Here is a 25040-nt window from a genome sequence, read left to right as displayed (position 1 = left end):
GCCCCATGTGCCCTCAGGGCTGAACAGTAGTGGAATCGTGTGATGAAACCTAACATCTGCATGTGTATTTATGTCTTTCTTTATTCTGGAACGGATTAAAAGGATTACGCTCATTAGAGGGGAAAGAAAGTCTTCTGAACAAGCTAATAAAAAAAGCTGAGCCAGAAAGAAATAGGAGTAGGAAATCAATGTGAAACTAAGAAGGAGAACAGACCTAACCCCTACACTGGCGACTGTTAAGAAGCTGGTCAAAGATTTGGTCTTGAACTTCCTGGTGGGCATAGCAAAGAGGAAGACATGATGGGTCACCTGACCCAGCCGCTGGCTCCATAATATAAAAAAACAAAACAAAGGCAGGTGAGAATCACGACTCTTCCTGTTCCTAACATGAGAACTACATTTCCCCTCCAGGTCCTTGACAGTTACTACAGCAATCAGCATCCTCAACAATACCCCCTGGGATCTCTCCTGCATTGTCCCTCAGTTAAAGATGAAGACATATATGAACCAAAATGTAAGTCAGTGAAGGTCATTCTATGGGAAGTCAGAACGATGCAGCCTGGGCATCTTCAAAGAGGCACATTTTGGCATATCAAGAAGAGCTACACATATCCTCCATAAACTCTACTTTCTTGGTCGACCTTTTCCAAGGTAAGTTACATCAGTGAGTCCCCTACCAAATGGACTGTCCGCAGCAGCCACTCACTTTACCTTCAGCTCCCCAGGCCCACAGAGAAGTGGATCACAGGAGTGTTCATGGGTAGGCCAAGGAGATCCCGTGGAAATCAAGTCGTTTTGGGTTCCTCCAAAGGCACAGTGGAAGAACCAAGGAAACCCCCAAAGTTCTAAGGTAGTGGTGTTACATCTGCCTAATGTACCCCCATGAGTAATGTCTCTCAGTCTCCCCTTATGTTAAACAATCTACCATACTTCAGGCTGATGGGTGACACGTGTTAGGTGTGCTCATTTGCATTCCAGGCTGAGAGAAGAGCATGTACAAAAGTCCTGGGGTAGGAGAGAATATGGTGGTATGAGGGGCTGAAAGAGACCAGTGTAGCTGGAAGAGAGAGGAGGTAAGGGAGGGGAAGAGAAAGACAGGGAGGGCGTGTGTGTGTGTGAGGAAGGAGTTGGTGGGTTGGGGTTGCAGAATGAAACCCAGAGCACACAGAGCCTAGTGGCCACTTTGAGGAGTTCTGTCTCTGGGGAGTCATGGAAGGCTTGTAAGCAGGGAGGAGCTGATCCAGTCCTCCCTTTTGCACAGATCCCCTGGGTGGCAGTGTGCAGAATGACTTGGAAGAAGGCAAGCAGGGAGAGGCTGTGGCTGTGGCAGTCATGGCTCTGACCCAGCAGTGGGAATGTGGATGGAGAGAAGCAATTTGGGAAACCGCAGGCAAGTAAAAATGTCACTGGAGAAAGTGAAGGTCAAGACTATGTCTCCTGTAAAAAGCAGGAGTCCCATGATAAATGACAACAGTAGGGCTCCTGTTGGTATCAATTCCCCCAAAGACCTGGGGATTTACAGCCCAGGCCAACGGACTCCATGAAAAGTGAGAATGCTTCCCAGGCTGACCCAAACGAAGAGTAGAGCAAAATTCTCAATACATGTTTGTTGACTGAACACAAGAAAAGCCAGGTCTGGAGCTGCCAAGGAAATGCCACATTAAAACTATAAGCCTAGGTGAGGGCCTGACCTCCTATCCCTCACTATATCTGTGTTTGAAAACTATTTTAGCCTCTTATTTTATGATCAAAAAACAACTGGGCGATTCTTCTTGGTGATTATAATTAATCTAGGTCTGTTAGTCTCCATCAGGAAAAAAAAAATTCCTGACTTTTATCTACATTTCTCATGCCTGATTATTTTTCTTCATCTATATTCCAATATGCTAAATATTGTGATAATAAATCCAGATAATCGTCGGCCAGCTCCTTTTCTGAGCATACTAAGTGTTCATTAACACCCGGAAACCAAATGAAACTCCAGTGTTTTCTAGGTACCCACAAATAAGATGAATCAAGTTACTTGGGGGTAGGATGGGGATAATTATCATGATTTATCAGATGATATAATACACAAAAAAGTACTTTTAAGCCAAAAAGCCCTGTACAAAACGCGAGCTGTTATTATCGCTCATTAAACAAAATTCCAAAGTCAAAAAGGAAATCATTAAAGTTCTCATAAAACATTAATTTATTCTGATGGAAGGAGAAAGGCAGGATGCTCAAGACAGAGCTCTAAAGGGCCTCACACGGCTCAGGTTCCCCGGAGAGCCCGAGAGCCCCTGGATATAGCAGCTGCTCCTCGGTCGCCAACCCAGGCATAGGCCAACACTGACTGCAGAGACTTGCCAGGCCCCGATTAAAAGGAGGCGAGATCTTACTCCAGGCAGAAAGGGGGCTCCCGGGAGATGCTCCCGGGATAAAGTCATAGGGGAGTTGCATCTCCTGCAAGCTACCGTTAACAGAAAGTCAAACATTGGTCACCCTAGGAACCGGTCATAAGGAAGGCAGGAGGTCAGGGTTGCGTCCCCTTAGACCAGCTGGGCCTGGCACCTGTCACCCCAGAAATGATCAGCCTGCCCTGAGAAATCTGTGATTCCCCCAGGGGTACATCTAGGTAGATGGTATTTGTAAGCGTGGAGATCAGTCCTATCCACCATCATTTTTTTTTTCCCCCCCTTAAGATTTATTTATTTATTTATTTGACAGAGAGATCACAAGTAGGCAGAGAGGCAGGGAGAGAGGGTGGGGGAACCAGGCTCCCCGCCGAGCAGAGAGCCCGATGCACGGCTCGATCCCAGGACCCTGGGATCACGACCTGAGCTGAAGGCAGCGGCTTTAACCCACTGAGCCACCCAGGCGCCCCTAATCCTATCCATCTTGCTGGAAAACTTGGGTGGGATCCAGAGGAAAACCCTCCAGCCATCCTGAAGCAGAGGACTGAGCTTAAGCCCATGCAACAGAGGACACCCAGACACCCAGGCCACGGATTTTTCAGGAGGTGACACAAGATACGTGGCCGGCCCGAGACATCATGGCGGTGGCCACTCCAGCAAACCGGACACCATCTGTGCACAGAGAACCGCAACCTGCAGACGGCTATCCCGCAGCCAGTCTCGGGCGCAGGGGCTCCTCCTTTAGTAGAATCTGTAGCTAAAACTCAACGGTGGAAGGAAGTGAGCCTCCTGTCTCCCCCATTCATAGGGTTTGCTCCTTAGTGTCTCTCTGTGGCCAAGCTTTCCTGCTGTTATAAACATAACCAAAAATTTTTAAATGTATCATAAAGAAGCAGGGGAGGGAAGAATTATATACCTTTTTTAAGAGTATAACTGACATATAATAGCCTATGAGTTTCAGGTATACATCAGAAGGATTTGATATTTTTTAAAAATATTTTATTTATTTATTTGACAGACAGAGATCACAAGTCGGCAGGGAGGCAGGCAGAGAGAGAGGAGGAAGCAGGCTCCCTGCCGAGCAGAGAGTCCGATGTGGGGCTCGATCCCAGGACCCTGGGAACATGACCTGAGCCGAAGGCAGAGGCTTTAATCCACTGAGCCACCCAGGCATATTAGGAAATGATCCCCGTGATAAGTCTAGTTAGCATCTGTCACCATACGGAGTTATTCCACTACTATGAACTCTATCCCCTCCGCTGTACATTACAGCCCCACAAATTACGACGTATCATAAATAATGGAGGGTAGATGATTATGAAGAGATTAAAGCTGAGAGCAAATGAGGGGAGATGAATAACCTAAAAAAACTCGAAAATTGAGTTAGCATTCCAATACATAGGAGACACTAAGAATTTTTGCCTTGAACCGTGAGATGAAAGAGAGGAGAGTTTTTTACAAATTGCCAGGCAGTGAGGCTAAGATGTAAAAGATGGTGGGTCACAGAAATAAAAGATAAATGTTTTAAACCCCAGAGACGCTAAATGAACAACGTAAAAGTAAGTGTGAATTTAAGAATTTAAGGCGTTAATTACAGAAAAGGCAAAAAAGAATTCTTTTAAGAAATGAGAGAAATCAGGGGCACCGGGGTGGCTCAGTCCATTGAGCTTCTGACTCTTTTTTTTTTTTTTTAAGATTTTATTTATTTATTTGACAGAGATCACAAGTAGGCAGAGAGGCAGGCAGAGAGAGAGGAAGGGAACCAGGCTCCCCGCTTCACAGAGAGCCTGATGTGGGGCTCAATTCCAGGCCCCCAGGATCATGACCTGAGCCGAAGGCAGAGGCTTTAACCCACTGAGCCACCCAGGTGCCCCAGAGCATCTGACTCTTGATCTCAGCTCAGGTCTTGATCTCAGGTTCATGAGTTCAAGCCTTGCACTGGGCTCCACACTGGTCATGAAGCCTACTTAGAAGGAAGGAAGGGAGGGAGGAAGGGAGGAAGGGAGGAAGGAAAATCTTTTTACATTGAGATTTATTTTGGCATACTTTTCGACTGACAGAAAAGCCGCAATGAGAGTCTGGAGAGTTCCCATCTACCTTGCACCCAGCTCCCACGCATGCTGGCATCCCGCACCATCTGTCAAAGCCAAGAACTTGGTATATTACCATCAAGTCAACACCAGACTTCATTTGGATTTCACTAGTCTTTTCATTAACATCCTTCTTCTGTTCTGGGATACTGCAGTGGATTTAAAGAGAGAACTATTTTTTTTTTTCTTTAAATCAATGCAAAATTTGAAAAATGATCCAGATATCTATAAAAAAGGAAAAAAGCAAAGGACAGAAATGAGTGACAACAAGTGGAACAGGATAAGAAACAAAGGAGCGGTCGTGAGTGAACACAGGCTACCTAATCAATGACCAGTTGGCACAGCACATCAGTGGGGACAATGGAAGGCTATTTGATAAACGGCGCTCGGAAACTGGTTATCCATTTAGGGCGAAAAGAAAATAAGACCCTGCCTTATTCCATATGCCAAAGTCAATTCCAGGTGGATTAAGGACTTAAATCTGAAAGGCAAGACTTCACACCTTTCAGAGGAATATCTAGGACAATATGTTTATGACCTCAGGGCAGAAAAAAATGGATTAAATAAGATCTTTCAAAAGCCAAAAAACCATACAGGGGAGAAATGATCGATTTGACTACATTAATGCTAAAAACTTCTATTCATCAAAAGAGACAATAAGGAACGTAAGAAGACATGCCACACATCAGCAGGAGATATTTGCCACACGTATAACGAAGATTTAGAATCCAGAAGAGTTTTCCAATTCCTCAATATCCATAAGAAAAAGAGAGACAACTTGACAGGAAGGAAAGGAAACAAACAAACAAACAAAAAACAACAGGCAAAAGACAGAGACATTTCACCGAGGATGAAACACGAGAGACCAAGGTTGTGACAAGATGACAACCTCATCAGCCATCAGGCAAACAGTTACTGAACCTAAGCAGGGAAGCGCCTTCACGTCACCAGGTGGGCAGAACAGTTAAACGGTCTGGCCACAGGGAAGCTGGCGAAAATATGGAGCAATGGGACCACCTCTGCATTACTGGTGAGCACATGAACTGATGCGACAACTCTTTGGACCACTGGTTATACATCCTCTGATCCTGTGGTTCTCAGCCGGGCTGATTTTGTCCCCCGGGGGACATATGGTACTGTCGGGAGCTAATTCCAGGCTTCTCCTGGAGAGACATGGGAGACTCAAGATGAGACCCACAAATCAGTACTTTTTTTTTTTTTTTTTAAGATTGTATTTATTTATTTGACAGAGAGAGAGATCACAAGTAGGCAGAGAGGCAGGCAGGAGAGAGAGAGAGAGGAAAAAGCAGGCTCCCTGCTGAGCAGAGAGCCCGATATGGGACTCGATCCCAGGACCCTGGGATCATGACCTGAGCCGAAGGCAGAGGCTTAACCCACTGAGCCACCCAGGCGCCCCAAATCAGTACTTTTTAACAAACGCTCCCCAAATAACCGGTACCACCAGAGAAGTTTGGGAAAACTTCTAGATGCTCAAGTACACTGGGAGAATGTCCAAGAATACTCTGGAGTGAGAAACTGGGAGAGAATCCAAATGTCCATCAACAGAGGAAAGCGTACATTCGTTGTGGTCCTGTTCATACAACAGACTAGTACCATATTTTATTGACTTTTAAGATGCCACTGAGTGTAAGGTCATTAATTTACATGCCACTAAGAAATGGAGCGGCTGCCAGTGAATCAAGGCACAGTGCTTTTTTTATAGTTAAATTTTTAAATTGAGTGTTATTTTCCAATCTCTCTTAGATTGATTTAGACATATTTGACCATATATCACACGGCTGTAAGCCCGTGCCTTTCTGCACAGAGAAGATGCATAGAGAGTTTTTTGTTTCAAGGCCAAGGGAAAGCATGATATTTTTGAAACCTTTCAAACTCCAATTAACTTCAACTCATGTAGGATCAATAATGCACCTTGCCTCACAAGTGACGACACACTGAAGAGCCACATCCGTGTTCCCGGGGACTGGCTGAGCAGTGACCAGTGCAGGCCGACCCAGACAGACAGACGACAACAAGGAGGTGTCATAGACTGAAAAGCACAGCCTGATTTCGGAGATGCTAATCCAGGGGTGGGGGGGTGGAGGCGTCACAGAGTTGGCGAAAGAGTATGAAGCAGCATAAAAATGAATGAACTACAATTATTCCCGTAGACGCGAGTGAATCTCAGAATCAGGATATCCGATTAAAAAGGCAGACTACGTGCAGTGCGATCCCATTTTTATGAAGTCCAAAAACGTGCCAAACTAAATGATAGATGTTTGTGGACAAGTGTAAATGAGGTGCCCCACAAGGGAAAGTCAGGCATGATAAAACAGGTTCCCAACAGCAACCTGTCCAGACAGCAAGCATCATCTCTGGGGTGGGGGAGGGCGGGAAGAGGAAGAGAAAAGCAATCAGGAGATGCACTTAAAGGGTTTACAGGAACTTGTGATATTCTCTTTCTCAAGTTTGGGTCTAATTTCTGAGGATTTTTATCTGGGCCGGGACGAGGGGGAGGGGCAAGTGAGGCACGAACTTCGGGCACAAAATTTAAGGGAGTGGCCCAAACACTCAGGGATCAAAGTAAAAATTTTCTAATGCAATGGTTTTTAAATGAATGCAAAAGAAACATCCATGAACAAAATACCAAACATGTATAGAAGGACTGGATTCCACCCTGCACTCACATGACCCGGCCTCGCTCGCCACACCCTCATCCCGGCCCTCGTTCAAATAAAACTTTATTAACAAAAACAGGCCGCTGGCTCACAGGCCACAGTTTGCCATTTTTTTAAAAAATTGCCTTTGAATTTTTTAAGTATCTATAGATTAGAGACATACATGTAGCTGCAAATCTATGTGTACAAATACACTGTTTTCTATTTGTGATATTTTTTAAATTAAAATTTTATGTATTTATTTTAGAGAGAGGGAGCACAGGTAGGGAGGGGCAGAGGGAGAGAGAGAAAATCTCAAACAGACTCCCTGCTGAACACAGACCCCAGGCATGAGGCTCGATCCCACAACCCTGAGATCACAACATGAGTCAGAATCAAGAGTCAGACGCTTAACCGACTTGAGCCACCCCGGCTCCCCAGTGATATATTTTTCAAAAAATATTTTGCAGGAAGGGAAAAACCAATGAGAAGAACACCCAAAGCAACACCCAGAGCCCCACTGCCACAGCCATTCATCAGTTACTACTGTAAGATCAAGGGCTGTTTCCCACCACAAACCCCAAGCAGAGAAGTGGGGGGCTTCCCTCGAACCTCTGCCAGCCTACGCTCAGGACCTTCTCAGTCCGCTTCCCCCAGTGGGACAGCACTCTCCAGTTTAGAAGCCTTTTGCCAACTGTTTTTAAATTCAATGATGATCTTACTGCTCTGGGGGAGGCAGATGGGGAAACGGAGTCTTGGAGAGGTTAACTAACCCGGCCAGCATTCCACAGTAAGGGACAGCAGAACCTGGCTCCTCCTGGGGGTCTCAACTCCATTCAACACTCACTCCATCATATGCCAACTGACAGGTGGGCCTTTCTGAGCTAAGAACTGCCGTGCCTAATTTACTATTAAATCGGAAAGTGGGGTGACAATAGTAAGCAAAGGGGGTTCCAGTGAAGCTGTCACGCCTGGGAGAATGGTTTCATCCAAAGAGCCCATTGCCACCGTGCTGCAGGCAGTAGAGACCCGTGTGCCTGAGGTGGTGAAAGCTGTGTCTGCCGGTCCCCACCCCCTCCTCCACGGAGAGCCCCCATGGGCTGCCTGTCGAGATTCTCTTCCGAGGCAAACAGCCGTCTGGGGAGCCAGGAGGGCATTTTGGGAAGCAGCACTTAACTCTTCATGGTCACCGGGAGGCCATCTGCCAGGTGATCACTCGAACGCACTGGCTGATGAGCAATTTCACAGCTGAGAAGAGCTCACGGCGTTTTCACAAAAAGCACCCCGTTTACTCCCAGACTGATTACGCAGTCACCGGGAGACTGACTCATCAGCATGGCAGCCGTACACGTTGGGGTTGAAGATGTACCCCTTACAGACACTTGTTAGTTTCCTCGGACTGCCGTAACAGAGGGCCAGTGTCGGGGTGGCTTGAAGCAGGAGAAAGGCACCGTCGCCCTTTCGGAGGCTGGAAGCCTGGCTCAGTGTGTCGGCGGGTCCAGGCTCTCTTGGAGACTCCGTGGACTTGACCCTTGCCCCTTCCAGTGTCTGGGGCTGGCTGTCAGTCCTCAGCGCTCCTCGGCTTGCAACCGCATCCCTCTGATCTCTGCCTCTGCAGTCACGTGGCATTCTCCTTCTGCATTTCTGTCTCTACGTCCAAATGTCCCCGTCCTTATAAGGACTCCAGTCCTATTGGATTAGGGGTCCGTGCTACTCCCTCATGACTTCTTCTTAACTTCATTAATTACATCTGTAGCACCCCAGTTCCAAATAAGGCCACATGCTGCGGTGACTGGTCCTGTCCCACCTGGGACGGGAACTCATGTCAACTCGTGACCGACACGCCTGTCAGGTAGCAGAACTCGTCACTGAAGGGAAATGCAGGAGCAGTACCTGATCTTGAGGCCTGAAGATTCCCCCAGCACTGAGATTAAATCCCAGATACCAGACGATCAGCCCAGATGTGGCTCCTGCTTACCCCTTCCTCTCTCCCCTGCTCCATCCACAGACTTGTGCACCTGTAACCCGTCCAACGCATTCAGCACAGGGGTTCCTTCTTTCTTAAATACACGTCCCCCGTGCATGTCATCTGGCTAACCCTCCAAGTCTCTGTGTGACAGGCTAGGTTGGGTATCCTTGCTTCCAGTTTTAATTCTCTATAGCATCCAGGCATCCACTCACGACCACCATAACTGGCTCTGTTGTATCTGTCTCCCGTCGTCATCTGGATGCTCCGTGAGGACGGAGATCTTGAATGCCTCACCATCCCCATAGGCCTGGTACCCACACAGGGGGCAGGCACTCCCAAATAGATCTGGTTGGATGGACAGAGGGAGGGATGAGTCTTGAAGTCATCAACTCAAGAGTGGCATTGTTGGGAAAGCTGTACTTCCCAGACACAGGTTTTCCTGCTCTCTGGAAGTTCACTTTATGCCCCTTTACTTTCATGAAAGACCTGCCTTAGGACCTGTGTTTGCCACGAGAAAGAAATCCAAGGAGGATTTTCGTTTTTGCAAAATGTTCATTACTTCTTTGCTTCACACCATTCTGGCTCACGAAAGGTTTCATGGGAACGTTCTGTGGGGACCTCCTAATTCCAAAGCTCCCTCCAAGACTCTAGACCCAACTCTATAGCATAGGAAAAGAGGACAAAAGTCCAGGATCTTAAGAGAAACATATGTGACCCTGGCCCTTCTTCCCTCTTGGTGATGCTGTGACAGCCAGGTAACTTCCCTTGACCATGTTCTTCTCTTTTTCAAAGTAAGAAAATCAGATGCTGCCTCCTCCCAGGGTTGTTATGATGAAAACTCTACCCCTCGGCACCCGCAGGTGCTAGATGCATACTGAGGTTGGGAAGGGTCTCTAACTGGTCAAGGACATGTCAGCCTTGGGATGACTGAACCCAGTCAAGAATCAGGACTTTTGGAAAATATTCTCCCTTCTAAGGGCCCTGCGTTTCCCATTCATTCATTACACTTACAGAAATACCTAGAGTAGCAGTTGTTTCAAAGAAGGGTCCCAGGGTCCCCACTGTCAGGGGACAGGAGGAAGGGATGGGGAGAGGACACCAGGCCCCCTTCTGCACACAACCCAGAACAACTCTGCTTCTCTCTTTTTTTTTTCCATGTATATTTCACATATTTTCATGCTGATGCTGTTATTTGGAGATAAGGGACTCTCCCCATTCAAAAGGAGAAACAAATAAATAAAATGCCCAGCATCAGAGTTTTCACAGCTGCCCCCTAGGAGCAAACGTGTAGCAAGGAGGACGTGTGGCATGGGAGTGACGGGGGAGGTCAGGAGAGGACCCCAGGAGCACCGTCCTGAGGATGAGAGGAAAAGCAGACCCTGCCACTTTGAAACCTATGTCCGGTTTCTCTGAGGAAATCTGGATCATCTGGTGACACTTTGTCCCCTTCCCATAGAGCAACAGTTAGCTGGAAGTGAGTGGTGGCCACTGTCTTTAGAAAGGGTGGGTGCTCTGTGTTTTTCCACAGTCCTCACCTCTCCCTACTGCCCCATGCCAAGTGCATCCTTTACCCGCTATGTGCTCAATCCTCATTTACTGAGGAATGACCAGGCCCCTAGCAGGAGGCATTGGGCTTTATTTATTCGTTCAAAGCCCACTTTTCAGTATCCACGATGAGCCATGCCTTGAGGACGCAGAAGTGAACAAGAGGGACAGACATCACCTTTAGGGAGCGGGGGAAGCTGACCTCAATCCAATCACACTTTATCTCCTACAGTCTTCAAAACCACCCTGCAGAGGATAATATGGCTATACTCACTTTACATACCAGGATACTGAGGCTTGAAGATTGTCTTGTGTTTAGTGAAGGAGGCATTTATGTTTAAGGGTGTCTGAGAATATTTAACAATGGTTATGGGATGGGCACTGACCAATCAGAATACAGATCTGACCAATCAGAACACAGGCCCAGCCAATCAGGAGATAGGCTCAGCCAATCAGAACACAAGCCCAGCCAATCAGATTAAACAGTGTTCACAAGTGCATAACAGCCAAACATCTGCACCACCTGTCTGTATTGCTTCTTACTGGGCAGGGATGATGGTATTTTGTCCATCTGAACAATTTCTAGTTTTCAAAGGGTGGTCACAGACTTCCCAACAATCAAATTCCTGTGAGATGGGCAGGGAATCACTGACGCACCCATTTGCCAGATGAAGAAACCAGGGCTCAGAAATGTTCAGCGATCCAACAAGGGCCACCTTGCCAGGGGTAACAGCTCTGGAAGGAGAACCCCCATCTCCCAACTCTTGGTCCAGAGTTTTTGGCTGTGTCTTACGTGGCTTCTAACCAAGCAGACTGCAAGTTCTCTGAGGTCGGGGATGGTACCAGACATTTATTTGATGCCTCAATGACACTCAGTGCTACGGTCTGAATGTCTGTGGCCCTCCAAAATTCATATGTTGAAAGCCTAACCCCCAATGCGATGGTCTTAGGAAGTGGAGTCTTTGGGAGGTAGACTTAGGTCATGAGGATGGACCCTGATGGATGGAATTGGGTGCATATAAGAGAGGACCCAGACGGCTTCCTGGCCCCCTTCCACCATGTGAGGATACAGTAAGAAAACACTGGCCCGAAGAGGGCCCCCACCAGAACTTGACCATGCTGGCACCTTGATCTTGGACTTCACAGCCTTTAGAACTATGAGAAATAAATGTCTTGTTTATCAGCCACCCAGTCTGTGGTACTCTGTTATGGCGGCCCTAATGGACTAAGACACTTAACATATCAGGAATTCAATCGATATTGATGACTCCATTCAGATACGGCAGCCGGTGGGGTGACAGTCCAGCAGAAACCAATGAGGATCAAAACTGACCGAAACCCAAACTCCATACAGGAATTTCGATGACCATGACACTTGGGTAGTGCTTCCTATACTAGGCACGGTGCTCAACATTCTCTCATTTCAGCTTGGTAACCATTCCACAAGAATGCCTATTTTAAAGATAGGGAAATTGAAGCTCACAGATGTTAGGTAATTAAACCCAAACTTGTCCAACTCTCAGCTTGGTCCTGGCCAATAGTGGGATGCTGTTTGTCTTGGGAATGGCACTGAGGCTCTCCCTGGCACCATGGCTTAACCTTCTCAGGTAGGCTGTGTGCTCTCTAGAGACTCCCAAGGAATGTCAGAGGGATAATAAAAATACTCCTTGCAGGGACCATAGAGAAACACAGTCCAACGGAGATGCTTGGAGAACTGAAAGGGTTTTCTGTACAATGTGGAGATGTGTCCCCACCAATTTGGGTAATGAATTAATTTGGCCAGGAGGATGTTCCTCAAAACCCTAGGATAGAGACCTCCGTTATTCATTACTACTGTAATGGACACTCGTTATCAGCTTCCCTGGCATTCATTCTCCATTATTAGACAAAACCCACAATTTCTAAGTCCAAAAGTAAAGATCACAGCCCAAGATTAAGCCAATATGCTAACCGGCCACCTGTCTGACCCCACTGATTGGTTTAGAGGTGAGCACGTGGTCATGATGGTTGAATGAGTGAAACTCAGACCTAAACAATCTCATTCTTCCACTCTGGACCAGAGCAGGGAAGGGACTTCTGAGGTCATCTGATCACCACATGTAGCCAAAAAGTGAAGCCACCCTGGAGAAGAGCCAAATTTAAAAATACAGAGAGATCAAGACTGGACATGAACTGAGTCCCTTGATCCAGCCATACCTGAAGCCTATACAACCCCTGGGCTTTTCAGTTACATGTGCCAATAATTGACCTTCATACTAAAACAAACAAACAAACAAACAAAGCTCAACTTGGATTGTTTGTCACTTGTAAGTGTCAAGCTCTATGTTAGTACTACTACCACCATGCAGGGATAAAGACCTGTCTGTTTTCGATCAACAAAATGGTTTTTGGCAGTTTTGCTTTGAATACCCATTTCTTTGGTCAGTTAAGGCAGAAAAATATCCATAATATCCCAAAGACTGCATCAAAGTCCAAAGACTTCAATTCCTGCCTCGATGATGCCAAATTTAGTCAGCTTTATAGTTCTGGAGGATGACAGAGTCCTTTCTCCTTTGTCCTCTAGAACCTGAGCAGCTGAAGACTCCCAGCACTGGCTGTCCAGCAAATGCTCAAAAATGTCCATTCAAAAATATTTATGTGGGCCAGCTCCATGCACGGCACAATGGAGCATTACAAGTGAGACAGTTACAAGACAGTTACAAGCGAGAGCAATGTGGTCACAGCTCTTGTGGAAGTGATACTGGGGGAACAGGACATTAAAGAAATAGATGGCTGTGGATTGTGATAAATGTTTCAGAAGGAAAGTGCAAGAGGCGAGAGAAGATGTAACTGACATAACTTGGGAAGTTAGGAAATGCTTTCTCAAGGAAGTGGTGATTGAGACAAAGGGACAGCAATGACAGGGTGTCCAGTCACCTACAAGTGCAAAACAGAAGAGAATGCAGTTCATTTAAGATCATGGTATAATCTTAACCTGGGTTTGGGGGCCTGATCACTTTGATGGACTGGATATGGAAAGATCCACTTGGAGACTACTGAGTAGTCTGGACCAGGGTGTGGTGATAGAGGAGGAGATGGAAAAAACTGGAAGAACAGAACTCAAAATCTATAACCCATGAGGCAAATCTGGCCCCTTGCCAGGTTTTGTAAATAAAGTTTTATTGGAACACATCCACTTTATTGGAAGACGATCTATGGCTGTTTCTTGCTTCAGGGCAAAACTGAGTAGTTGTCTTTGAGATCCTACGGCCTGCAGATCTGAAAGTATTTCCTACCTGGGCCTTTACAGAAAGTCTGTCAGCCATGATTTAGAAGGTCAGCCAGACAAGACTTGGAAATGGGGCATCGTGGAAAGGTAGGGCCACAAATCACATTGGATAAAATACAGACTTGGTCAGTTGGATAGATGTACAGGAGGGGACCACCAGAGATGAATTAGTTTTATTGGGGATGGAAACAAATTTGATTAAAACAAGCACACCAGACCCCGATGTTTTGTCTCACGGAAAAGCAGGCCAAATTATGTACAGAGAGCACATGCAATCTGGAGTCTGAGGGTACCATGGGGAGACCTTCTAGTACCAAGGGTACCAAGCTGAGACCTTCTAGTCTCAGCTCAACTAGTCTCTTCTAGTCGCTGATGTGTTATGGAACCTGAAGCCATGTGCGGATTTCTCCTCTTGGAATATCCGCTTCTTCATCTACAGAATCGGGGTGCAGGGGTCCGGGCAAGGAATAGGAATGGCACTTGCACACCGCATAGTTCTACAGCAACATTACTCGCTACTTCTTCTCTTGTTGCTATGAAATCGGTTGAAGTACTCAGCAGGGGTTGTGGGGGGGATGTTACTGGGACAAAGGTACAGTCAGACATACGTCCTGATGACGGGCAATGGGGCTGCCCAGGCCAACAATGTGTACCTGACTGAGGACCAGGACTCACTCCAAAAGATACAAAGGACCCCCTGACTGCTAATGCCAACCACGTACTGATCAATTTTTGCTGCCACAATTCCTGGTGGGAGCAATCACAACAAAAAGGTCTGAGGTTGTCTAGTGCATGCTGAGCCCAAGCAGTTTGTGCTAGGGAAAGAACTGCAAAATTACAGAGAAGAAAGGGCTGATGATAACCCAGAAGTTGTCTCACCTAGAACATTCATAATCACATGTGTGCAACACACACACACACACACACATTAACTGCCATCCATACACACACAAAAGGTGCCACCTTTTTTTTTTTTTAAGATTTTATTTATTTATTTGACAGACAGAGATCACAAGTAGGCAGAGTAGCAGGCAGGTGGGGTGGGGGGGACAGGCTCCCCGCTGAGCAGAGAGCTCAATGCGGGGCTTGATCCCAGGACCCTCAGATCATGACCTGAGCTGAAGGCAGAGGCTTAACCCACTGAGCCACCCAGGTGCCCCAAGGTATCACCTTTAAAGAAAGTCCCAGTTTCCTTCCTCTGGAGCACATTCAGTAGCTGCAGAGCCTATAATTTTGGAATTATCTGGGCATGAGGGAGAAAACTACTAGTTGGGCATCAGGAGATCCAGGTTCAAACCCCAGCTCTGAAACCCTGGGCAAGTTCCTTCTACTTTCTGGCCTCAGTTTCTCCTTCTGTAAAATAAGAGCTTGGACTCAGTGACTTCTGAATCCCCTATCAGTTCTGATCTCTATGATTTTAGAACAGAAGTTAAAAATTGGGAGCCCCAAGACCAAACATAATTCACCAACCTATGGGACTTTTTTAATAGCATCTCAAACAGGGTTAAAAGATTTTTCACTGGGCGTTGACATTTTAAAATTGGGAGATTTCTGATTTCTCCTAACATCATGAGCTTAGGGCTCCTGGATGGCTCAGTGGGTTAAGCATCTGCCTTCGGCTCAGGTCATGTTCTCGGGGTCCTGGAATCAAGCCCTGTGTCAGACTCCCTGCTCAGCGGGGAGTCTACTTTTCCTCCTCCCTCTCCCTCACCCCTCCCAGCTGTGGTCGGTCTCTCTCTCAAATAAATAAATAAAACCTTAAGGAAAAAAAAAAAAGTCACAATCTCTAACTTCTTTGGAAAAAATGCCAACACCGTGTCCACAAAGAGGGATCCACCGAGAAGAACATGCCCCAGAGGAAGCAGATGTCATGTGAAAACCGCCGAGCCTGGGTCTAACACAGAGAACCACACACAAATCCAAATCCAGAACACTCCGTGAAGAAGTTGGTCCCCACTCTTCAAAGACGTAAGAGTCACAAGCAACAAAGAAAGCCTGAGGCGCTCTCTTCAAGCTGGACGCAAGCACGTAATGCAATATGTGATTCGGGATGGCCTCCCATGCCAGGAGAATGAATTGTTGCGAAAGATGCTGTTGAGACAATTGCTGAAATAGGAGTATGATTCGATGAAAGTCTTCAGTCAACGGCAAGGTTACTGAGCCCGGCACCTCTGTGGGGTTATGTAAGGGTATAGACGACCCACAGCCCCAAATGGTTCACAAAAATGAGACGGAACATGAGGTAGGGGATTACAGAGGAAGCAAACTCAAGCAAATGTTAAAAATGGATGAATCCCTGTAAAGGGGGGTACAGGAATCCTTTGGGGTATTCTTGCAACTTTTCTGTAAGTTTGAAATTATTTCAAAATGGAACTAAAAAAAAATAAAAAATGTTGTTGTATAACCGAGTGTTTCTCAAATGTTAGTGCACAGAATCCCCTGGAGGTTTGGTGAAAATTCAGACTGTTACACCCTCCCCAAAGTTTCTGATTCAGTAGGTCTGCGAGGGGGTAAGTAAGAGTTTGCATTTCTAACAAGCTTTCCGGTGATACAGACGCTGTTGGCCCAGGACACACTTCGAGAAGCTTTAACAGTGGAAGTGACTTTCAAAAGAACAAGACACAGAAGGAGTTGTTAAAAAGCAGGACCGAGGGGCACCTGGGTGACTCCACTGGATAAGCATCTGCCCTTGGCTCAGGCCAGGATCCTGGGGTCCCGGGATCAAGCCCTGCATTGGGCTCCTTGCTCAGTGGAGAGCCTGCTTCTCCCTCTCCCTCTGCTGCTCTCCCTTCTTATTCTCTCTCTCTCTCTAATAAATAAATAAAATCTTAAAAAAAAATAAAATAAAAACAGGATTGACAGAGGGATGGTACAAAGGACTAGTGTTCACCATGAACCTTTTTGGATTTTGTTTCTAGGTATATACATTTTAATGCCTAAAAGTGCCTTGACCAGCACCTGCCTGCCAAGGAGCCCGTGAGGATGTATTAGGGACCTGCTTGCTGGTATCAGAGTTCCTGAAATACAGCAAAGATGCCAGGCTACCAGAATGCTTCCTGTATCTGCCAGGAGGCAGGGGGCAGGGGAAGAGGAGGAGAAATAGCATTTTTACCTGCTCATTTTAGGGGAAGAAACATTCTTCGGGGGGGCACTCTAGTGCCGTCTATGGGTTCCCCCTTGAAACTGCCACCACTGAGTCAGGTCAGACACAGACTTCTCAAAATCCCAAAATTCTAAGACAAGAACAGGGTTCAAACAGCCAACTTCTGTCAAGACACGCACTCCTCCTCGTCCTCTTCCTGGGGGTAATGAACCTTGGCCTCGAGCCTCATTAAACCCCATTATATAATCACCCCCATCCCGATGGCTGGTTTCTTGGGACTATATGGTTCAGCTTCATTAGTCTTTACTGTTACCTGCTGTCTCCCTCAACAAATCAGCCTTCTGACTCAGCCTCGAGGCACATGGGGCCAGGGCCTCAATGGAGGGTCAACTCTTTGTTGCCTTGGGTCCAAGAAAAAGTACTGGGAAATGCTCGGTGAGGAGATGAGGAAAGCACACGGTGAGACAAGGCAAGCGAGGGCATGTCATCTTTCAAGGCGCCACACGAAGGACAATATTTTCTAAGACTGGGGACCTGTATAAAACTCCAGCTGGGGCCATTAGGACCAAGAAGGGGCCCTCTGGGAATCATCAGTCACCTGTTCCCTTTGCTGGCTGCAGCCCTGAAGTCCTAGACCCCCAGAGACAGCTAATTAAAAAAAAAAACACCCAGAACACTGCAGGTGGTAAAAAGTAGCCTGTCGTTCCTCATCTTCTACCAAAGATGTCCAGGAAAAATGAGTTGCAGAAGCTGTCTGCAACTTATTCTTCTGGCTGCTCTCTGCAGCTGCCTAGCTGCCCCCCCCACCCCACCCCAGCACAGCTACCACCTGGGACAATGGATCTCCTGCATATCAACACCAGAGTCTGGCAAGGTGACAATTTTCCAGCCCGTGTGGGGGGCTGCTTTCTGAGCACAGCATGCCGAGAAACAGGAGGCATCCTTGGAGCAAGGCTGACCCCCACAACACAATCCCCCAATGAGGCCAGAGCGTGAGAAAGGAAACTGGGACAAGTTAAGGTCCCTACTTTAGCAAAGAGGTCTCAGCGAAGACAGTGTGGCAGCTGCGTTCCTCAGCATTACAGAACGGGGGATTCAGGACGAGCGCAAACTCCACTTCCCACCTGCCCTTGTGATCTCGGGCCAGCTACCCAAACCCTCCCAGCCTCAGTTTCTTCATTGGCAAAATGGGGATAACAAGAGAAACTACCTGGCAGAGAACCGGGAAGCTTCTATAATACAAGTAAATTGCTTTGTCTGAATGAACGGTGCCTGCAACATTGTCAACGCACAATAAATGCCAATTGCCATTATTATCGTCATTTGCAATCATTGTTACAAGCGATCCCCCCACAGGACAAGCAGAAGAGTTGCCAAACCTACTCTTTATTGAGACTTAGTGCTCTAAGCACCAGCCCCTGCGCTGGGAAACTTAAACCCATTCCTCATTTTGCCCTCACGACACGCTTGCCAGGTTGAAACAGACGCAGGGGGTTCCGTGAGTGCCCAATGATAGGTCAGCAACCGCTCAGTTGCTCTATTCCCCAAATCACCTCCACCAGCCACTAATGGATGATAAGGAGTCATCACTCCTTCCCATCTCGACAGTATGTTTTTCATTCCGAAGAAGACTCTTTATTGGGAAATACAGCGGCCGCCTGATACCCTACACGGAGCCACTAGCAGACAGCTGGTTGGACCCAAATTGGTCCATGGGTAGAGGGCATCCTATCAGACACCACCTGGGCCACGTGGCATGCCCCAGCGAAACAGAGAATAAATGCAGCGAGCATGGGGAGCTCAGTCCATTGTTCTCTACTTCTTTGGGAGGTAGATTCCCTCCTGAGCCACCACCTTCCACGTGGAACAGAAGGGTTTAACAAATTGTGTTTTGTCCGTGGTTAGCCTTCGAGAAGGTTCCTCTGTAAGCTGGGGCTCCTGACTCTCCTCTCCTTTGCCCTGCTCATCATTCCAGACCAGGGACATAGGGTAAGCCCAAGGAGGTGAAATCCTTCTCATGGCCCATCGGAGGAGGCTGGGCACCCTGAGGGTCTGAGCTTGACCACTCTACAGCCAGAGCTGTCTAATGCTGTCCCCAGGCATCCCCAGCAGGCATCCCCAGCAGGGGTATCAAGATGGCAGATCACCACTCTTCCCATCAGCCACGGTCAGGGCCAGAACTGACGGTGACAAAGGGGTTGACAGCCTCTGCCTGTCAGGGACACAGCATCAGGGGCTCCCTCCGCTGGGTTAGAGGGAGAAAGGCTGGCACTGGGACCCACAGGCAGAAAGGTCTCTTCCGAAGCTCAGAGTAGGGGGAGAACAGGACTATTACAAGCAAGAGGGGACCAGAGACTGACCCCTGTGTCTTCCCAACCATCCAGCCCAGAGTCCTCAAACCCGCACTCCAAGTGGTCAAAAGATTTGCCCAGGTAAAGCTCACTGGATTAGCCTTAGAATCACTGAGTTCCTAAGCTCCGGACTGGACCCTTGTGGAGTCTTTTATTATGCAGTTGGGGAAACTGAGACCCAGAGAAAGGAATTTGCTTCACCAAAGAACAGGGATGCGGGCTAGAGTTGGATCCGATTCAAAATGTACCATGTGGGCAAGATCATTTCCCCCTTTTGAGTCTCCGTTTCTTTATCTATAGAATGTGAATTAGAAAGCCTGCCTCTACGTCTGTGGCAAGCTTCAACTGTGACGAGGCAGGGACAGAGGTCACATAAGCAACTGGTGGCATCACAGAGACTCTAACAGAGAGCTTCTCATTTCCTGGAACCTATTCTCAGGGCTGTCCCCTGTTTCTGTCATTTGTTAAGATCAATGGAAATGGGACTGGTCCATGGGATTCCAGCCAACATTTGGGGACACTCTCGATCTCCTACTGAGACCCAAAGGTTGACTTTCCTTCCTTATGGAAGACCAGAGGGCGACCTCTCTGCCTCCAAGGACCAGGATACCCAAAGAGGAAACTGTGCTTCTCTGGCCTCTTAGCGCTAAGGACTGATTTCATTAAGGACTTTGTTCCTGGCCACAGGCAAGAGGAAAAGCCTCTCTTGTCCCGTGGAGACCACGGCAGGCAGGAAAAGTTGGGAGCCACGTGAGTCCTCATAAAACTTTCTGGCAGGAGAGAAAGGGTCGAAGTGTGCACATTGATGGTTTTTTAAGCAAGCTGAAGATGTTTTTATCCTGGACAGAGCTAAAGGACAGAGCTAAAGGGCAGAGCTGTGGGCCAGTCCCCAGGGATGATGATGCCCAGAGACAGATGGCTGCTGGAGGTAGCCACCCGGGCTCCTGCCAAGGTAAATTCCAAGTACTCTTAGGGCCATGGGGAATCATGGCGGGGTGGGGGGCCTTTCACTTAAAGGCATTCACTCACAGCCCTCAAATTAAACAGAAAGTCAGAGGATGCAAACCTGCCGGGGAAAAGGAGCTGATTAACATCGCCATGACAGCCACCGTGTATAAAGCAGCTACTATGCACCAGGCCTTGTGCAGGTGACTTGACACACAGGAGCCGATCTAATCCTCATAACTACCTATGGAGGGTGTCTACTATGAGTCCATTGTACAGATGAACAAACTGAGGCTCAGAAGGGCTCTGTACTTGCTCGGGGTCAGGCACACTGCTCCAAAGGACACAGAACTGGGACTGGTCCCCAGCATCACCCTCCCGGGCCGTGACATCCTGTCTCGCCCGCTGCTATGACACATTTGCTACATCATCGCACCTCTGGTCCTTATCTAGGCTCCCAGGACACCCTCACACTGCCACACAGGCCCACCCCCACTGAGGAGTTCTGGTCTCTCTGATAGTGATTTCTCTCGACAAATTTATAAATTAATTAATGAAATTAATAAAAGTTAATAAGTTGGCCTTCCGGTGTTGCTATGTGTCAGGAATGCTGAGACCAGCCAGGCTCTGGAATTTCTCCTAACTGACATCCACACAGGTCTCTTCTGGTTCTGGGCCCTCAGCAGACTCCTACAGGGGACACACACTGCACACGTGTGGACCGACTTCATCGTTCCGCCCAGGCCAACCATCCAGGGGGGCTATGACAGCTCTGAGCCCAACGGTCTGGACACTGGACACCGGGTTGGAGGTTCTGTGCGCATTTTCCCAGAGAGAGAAATAACGGATTTCACGAAATTCCCCAAGGGTCCACAGCCTCCCCCCAAAAGTTCAAAAAGCCTCATGTAAATAACAGAATAGAACCCTACCTCCAGAGAAAGGCGCCCTGATGAAAGTCGAGAGATCTCAGCTCAAATCATGTGTGATGGCGAAGCGTACCCATTCCGGAGTCAGGGGGAACCACCTTCAAACCCTGGCTCAAGGACTCAACAGCTGCGTGAGTTTGTCAAGTTCTTTGATGTCCCTGAGCCTCTGTTTGCTCATCTATACAATGGGACTCACTCATCCGTGCAATGGCTTGTCGCAAGAACCGAACGAGGTTGTGTGTGGGGGTGAAAGGCATGACCAGGTGTTCAGTAAACGTTGCTTATCACTAATCAGAGCAGCGGCATGGTCACCCCCAGGGCAGTGTTGGGGCCCTGAGTTATTTCCATCCCGTTCCAACAGCACGCCCCTCCTGAATTCCCAGTCCATCAGAGCCGGTGTCTGAGCTGCAGGACCGGTTGGGCTTTTTTCAGGGGCTCCCCTCTGACCGCATCTGTGCCTGTTCAGCAAAACGGGCCTCTGGGCAGAGAAGATGAAACGTCTTCTGAAACCTCAGCCCTTGATCACCAGAAAGTTCCATTTCCGCTCCAAGTAATAACCACTTTGTCTCCAGCAGAAATTCGTGGGAGCAGAATGTAAAACACCCCAGGCCACGCTCAGCCCAGTTTGAACCCACATACATCTTTGAAATGAAAGGTGATACGTGTTGACCTGAGTTGAGGGGGGTGGGAATTACAAAATTTAATCATAGATGCCTGATCCACAGCGGCCCGAGAAAAATCCTAGGACCGGGCAGCTGAGAAGCAGAGAGAAAAAGCTGATGTCGCCTTTCCTGCCCTGCCTGCCTGCTTCCCTCTGTCATCCCTACACACCTGCAGGCAAAAAAGCGTAGGGACGCGGGACCAATGACAAGAGCCAGTCAACCTCCCCGTGCTAATGATGCCCCTTTCCTTCAAAACCATCCCAAGGGGCGGGAGTGGCGCAGGTGGGAGACGCGTGAGCCTCGTTCAAAGCATTTCATGAGCATTTCTCGAGAGAGAACAGGGAGCGTGCACCTGGCCCATGAGAAGGTGCGGTGGCCCCGGCGGGTGACTTACTTGCAGAGAAGTTGGCCTCGGTGTGGACAGGAGGGGTGGAGGGCAGGAAAGGTGCATGTCCCACAAAGAAGGAGCGGAGGGAGCGCTCTGACAGGAGGGGGGAGCGTTGCTGAGAAGGAATATTCTCGCAGCTGCCCACGCTGCTGTGAATCTTGAGGTTCAAAGGTTTGCTTTTCTTCTTGGCTCTGAAAGAGAGACAGAAGAAGAAAAGGGAGTGTATCCATAAGTGCACACAGAACGAGAGCCTGCAGACCCAATCTCATTAACATGGCACCAGTGTCCGCTCCCCACACTGAACTGGCCTACTGGGCTGCCCCATCCCCCCTTCCCTGAGCTCCAGCCAGGGCTCTGTGCTGTTTCTCACCTGCAACCCTTTGCTCCTGCTATCTCCACAGCCCAGAAAAGCCTCCCCTTTCCTGCCAGCTTAATCTGTCTTCTCTGACTCCGCTCTGGTGTCCCCTCCTCCAGGAAGGCTTCCCTGATACTCCCTTCCCTCCCTGCCTGAACTGGGTGTTCCTCTTCAATTTGTCTACAACATTCTGAGTGTATCCCTGGGGCTGTACTTCCCTATTTTCCCAAATTTGTTCTTTTAGTGTTTGTCTCCCAAGTGAACTATGATGGGTCTTTGAGGGCAATGATTCTGTACTGTTCATTTCCCTGTCCTGGGCAATTAGCACAGAACCTGGCACACAGTAGGTGCTCATTAAAAGCCTATCAAATGACCAGTCTGGATCATGACTGGCACATAATCCCACTGCACTCTAATTCCTTGAGGGCAGGAACCCCGTGGATTTCGTTGCTGACTCTCTCAGCCCCTGGCTTGGCACCAGCTGAATGGAATGAACTGTTGGAGCTGCTCTGGAAACACTTTTCCCCCTCCCGAGGAGCTTGGGTGATCAGTTTAAGAGAGTGTGATTTAGAAGAGGATCCCAAATTAACCACTCAGCACCCCCCTCTCCCCCTACCGCCCCGTTAGCGTCTGGCCCGGAGTTGGGCGCCACCTTGCGGCCAGAGCGAACCCTCCTTGCAAACTTTCTCCCTTCTAGATGGAGAGCCCAGGAAGGTGCCTTAATTAAAGACTGGAGGCCTCCCACACAAGCAGCCTAAAAGTCACCCTCTTCAGGAGGCCTGCTGCTCATCAGCTTTAAGGAATCCAAGCGCACCTGCAGAGTCTCTCCCTCCCAGGGCTTCGGCTGGCAGCCCTGCTTATTATATCCCTAGGGGTCTGCAGCAAGGCCCAGGAAGGCACTTCCCATTAGAGCCGCATGCGTTAGCTGGCTCTCCCTGCCCACGGCTGGAGAGGAGACGGAAACAAGGGAGTGGAATTTCATTCCACAAGTCTCCCGTGGTGGAGATTCAAAGAGACATCTACACTGAGGCGGGATAATTTTGGAGCTAGACTCGCCAACTTTGGGGACGGGGCAGGGCTCAGGTCCTGATTGGGACCTCAGCAAAGTGATCTCATCTCTTTGTGCCTCAGTTTCCTCACCCGGAAAATGGGGGAAATAACAGCACCCACGTAAGAAGGATCCTGTGTCAGATCTATGAGATCACGTGCTTGGCACAGGCCCGGGGAATGAGTGAGGGTTCGGGTGACCCGTTATTAACGTCACTATGAGCAGGTTAAACTCAGTGTCTGTATAGCATGGAATTAACCCGGAAGAAGCCAAAAGTTGAAGCTGAGCCATGTTTTTCACCTGAAACCTTCAGCAGCTCTCAACCCACCACTACCCTTGGCAGATGAATAGGATACAGTCATACTCTCTGGCAAGAGATACCATCATTATTTCCAAAACACTGACGGCAGCCTTGAGGCACTGGGCCATCAAAGGACAAGGCCAGATCCCTTGTATAAGGGGAACCAAGTCCAACTCTGCACAAGTTTAACAGTAGCTCAGTGACGGTGGACCATCAATTTGCTTTACAAACTCAAGACCACAGATGAAGCAGAGAAGGGGTATATATAAATAAATGTGAGTTGGAGAGATGCATGGGTAAAAAGCTTGATGGACAGATGGATGGACGGAAGGATGGACAGATGGCTGAGTGGATGGATGGAAAGAAGGAAGGAGGGAAGAAGGGTCGGGAAGAAGGGAGGTAGGTAAGGTAGAAGGGAGGAAGGATGGATGAATGGATGAGAAAATAGACAAAGGATGGACAGACGGATGAATGGATAAAGAGAGAGATCCGAGGATGGATAGAAAGACGGATGAAAAGGTTGAAGGATAGAAGTTGGGTGGATGGATGGAGAGGTAGAGTAAAGAAGGAAAAGAGGATCGGAGGATAGAAAGAGCAGAGGAAAAGAGAGTGGGAGGAAGAGAAATTTGGGGGTGAATGGCTATGTGATCAGAGTAGGTGACAGACATCATACATCACTTCCTGCCCACCGAGGAAGCCTTCATGGGCATGAGGGATTCACCTTTGCCATCTGCCCTCATTACCCGGCATGCTCAGAGGAGAAAACAGACGCAAATGACTGGGACTGTGTAAGATTCAGTGCCTATTTTGTGTATATCCTGCAGGTGTAATTAAAAAGAACATCTTTCCATGATCGCAGGATATTAGAAATCTATTACATAAATGTCTTCCCCGGAATCGGGGCCAATTCTGGGGAAAGCAGCCAACTAAGGGGGCACAAAGCATCGGCAAAGGCAGCTCCATCCTTTGGAGGCCGTACGAGCCCCGGATGGACCGTGCTGCTGTCCACACAGGTGGGCAAGTCAGAGGTCCCCGA

At 48.2% G+C, this 25040-nt stretch overlaps 1 protein-coding gene across 1 annotated transcript in view; it reads right to left on the bottom strand.

Annotated features, from left to right (window-relative positions):
- KSR2 (kinase suppressor of ras 2) overlaps positions 1-25040 on the bottom strand; it is a 393208-nt gene that overhangs the window by 131606 nt on the left and 236562 nt on the right. The window contains exon 5 of the mRNA XM_044244186.1: positions 22307-22491. Within this exon, the coding sequence (XP_044100121.1) occupies positions 22307-22491 (185 nt within the window). The remainder of the gene's footprint in view (positions 1-22306; positions 22492-25040) is intronic.

The sequence above is a fragment of the Neovison vison genome, chromosome 3 (assembly GCF_020171115.1).
Source record: "Neovison vison isolate M4711 chromosome 3, ASM_NN_V1, whole genome shotgun sequence".
NCBI lineage: Eukaryota > Metazoa > Chordata > Mammalia > Carnivora > Mustelidae > Neogale > Neogale vison.
Note: the sequence above shows the minus strand (reverse complement) of the source record. Positions and strands in the feature narration are given on the sequence as shown.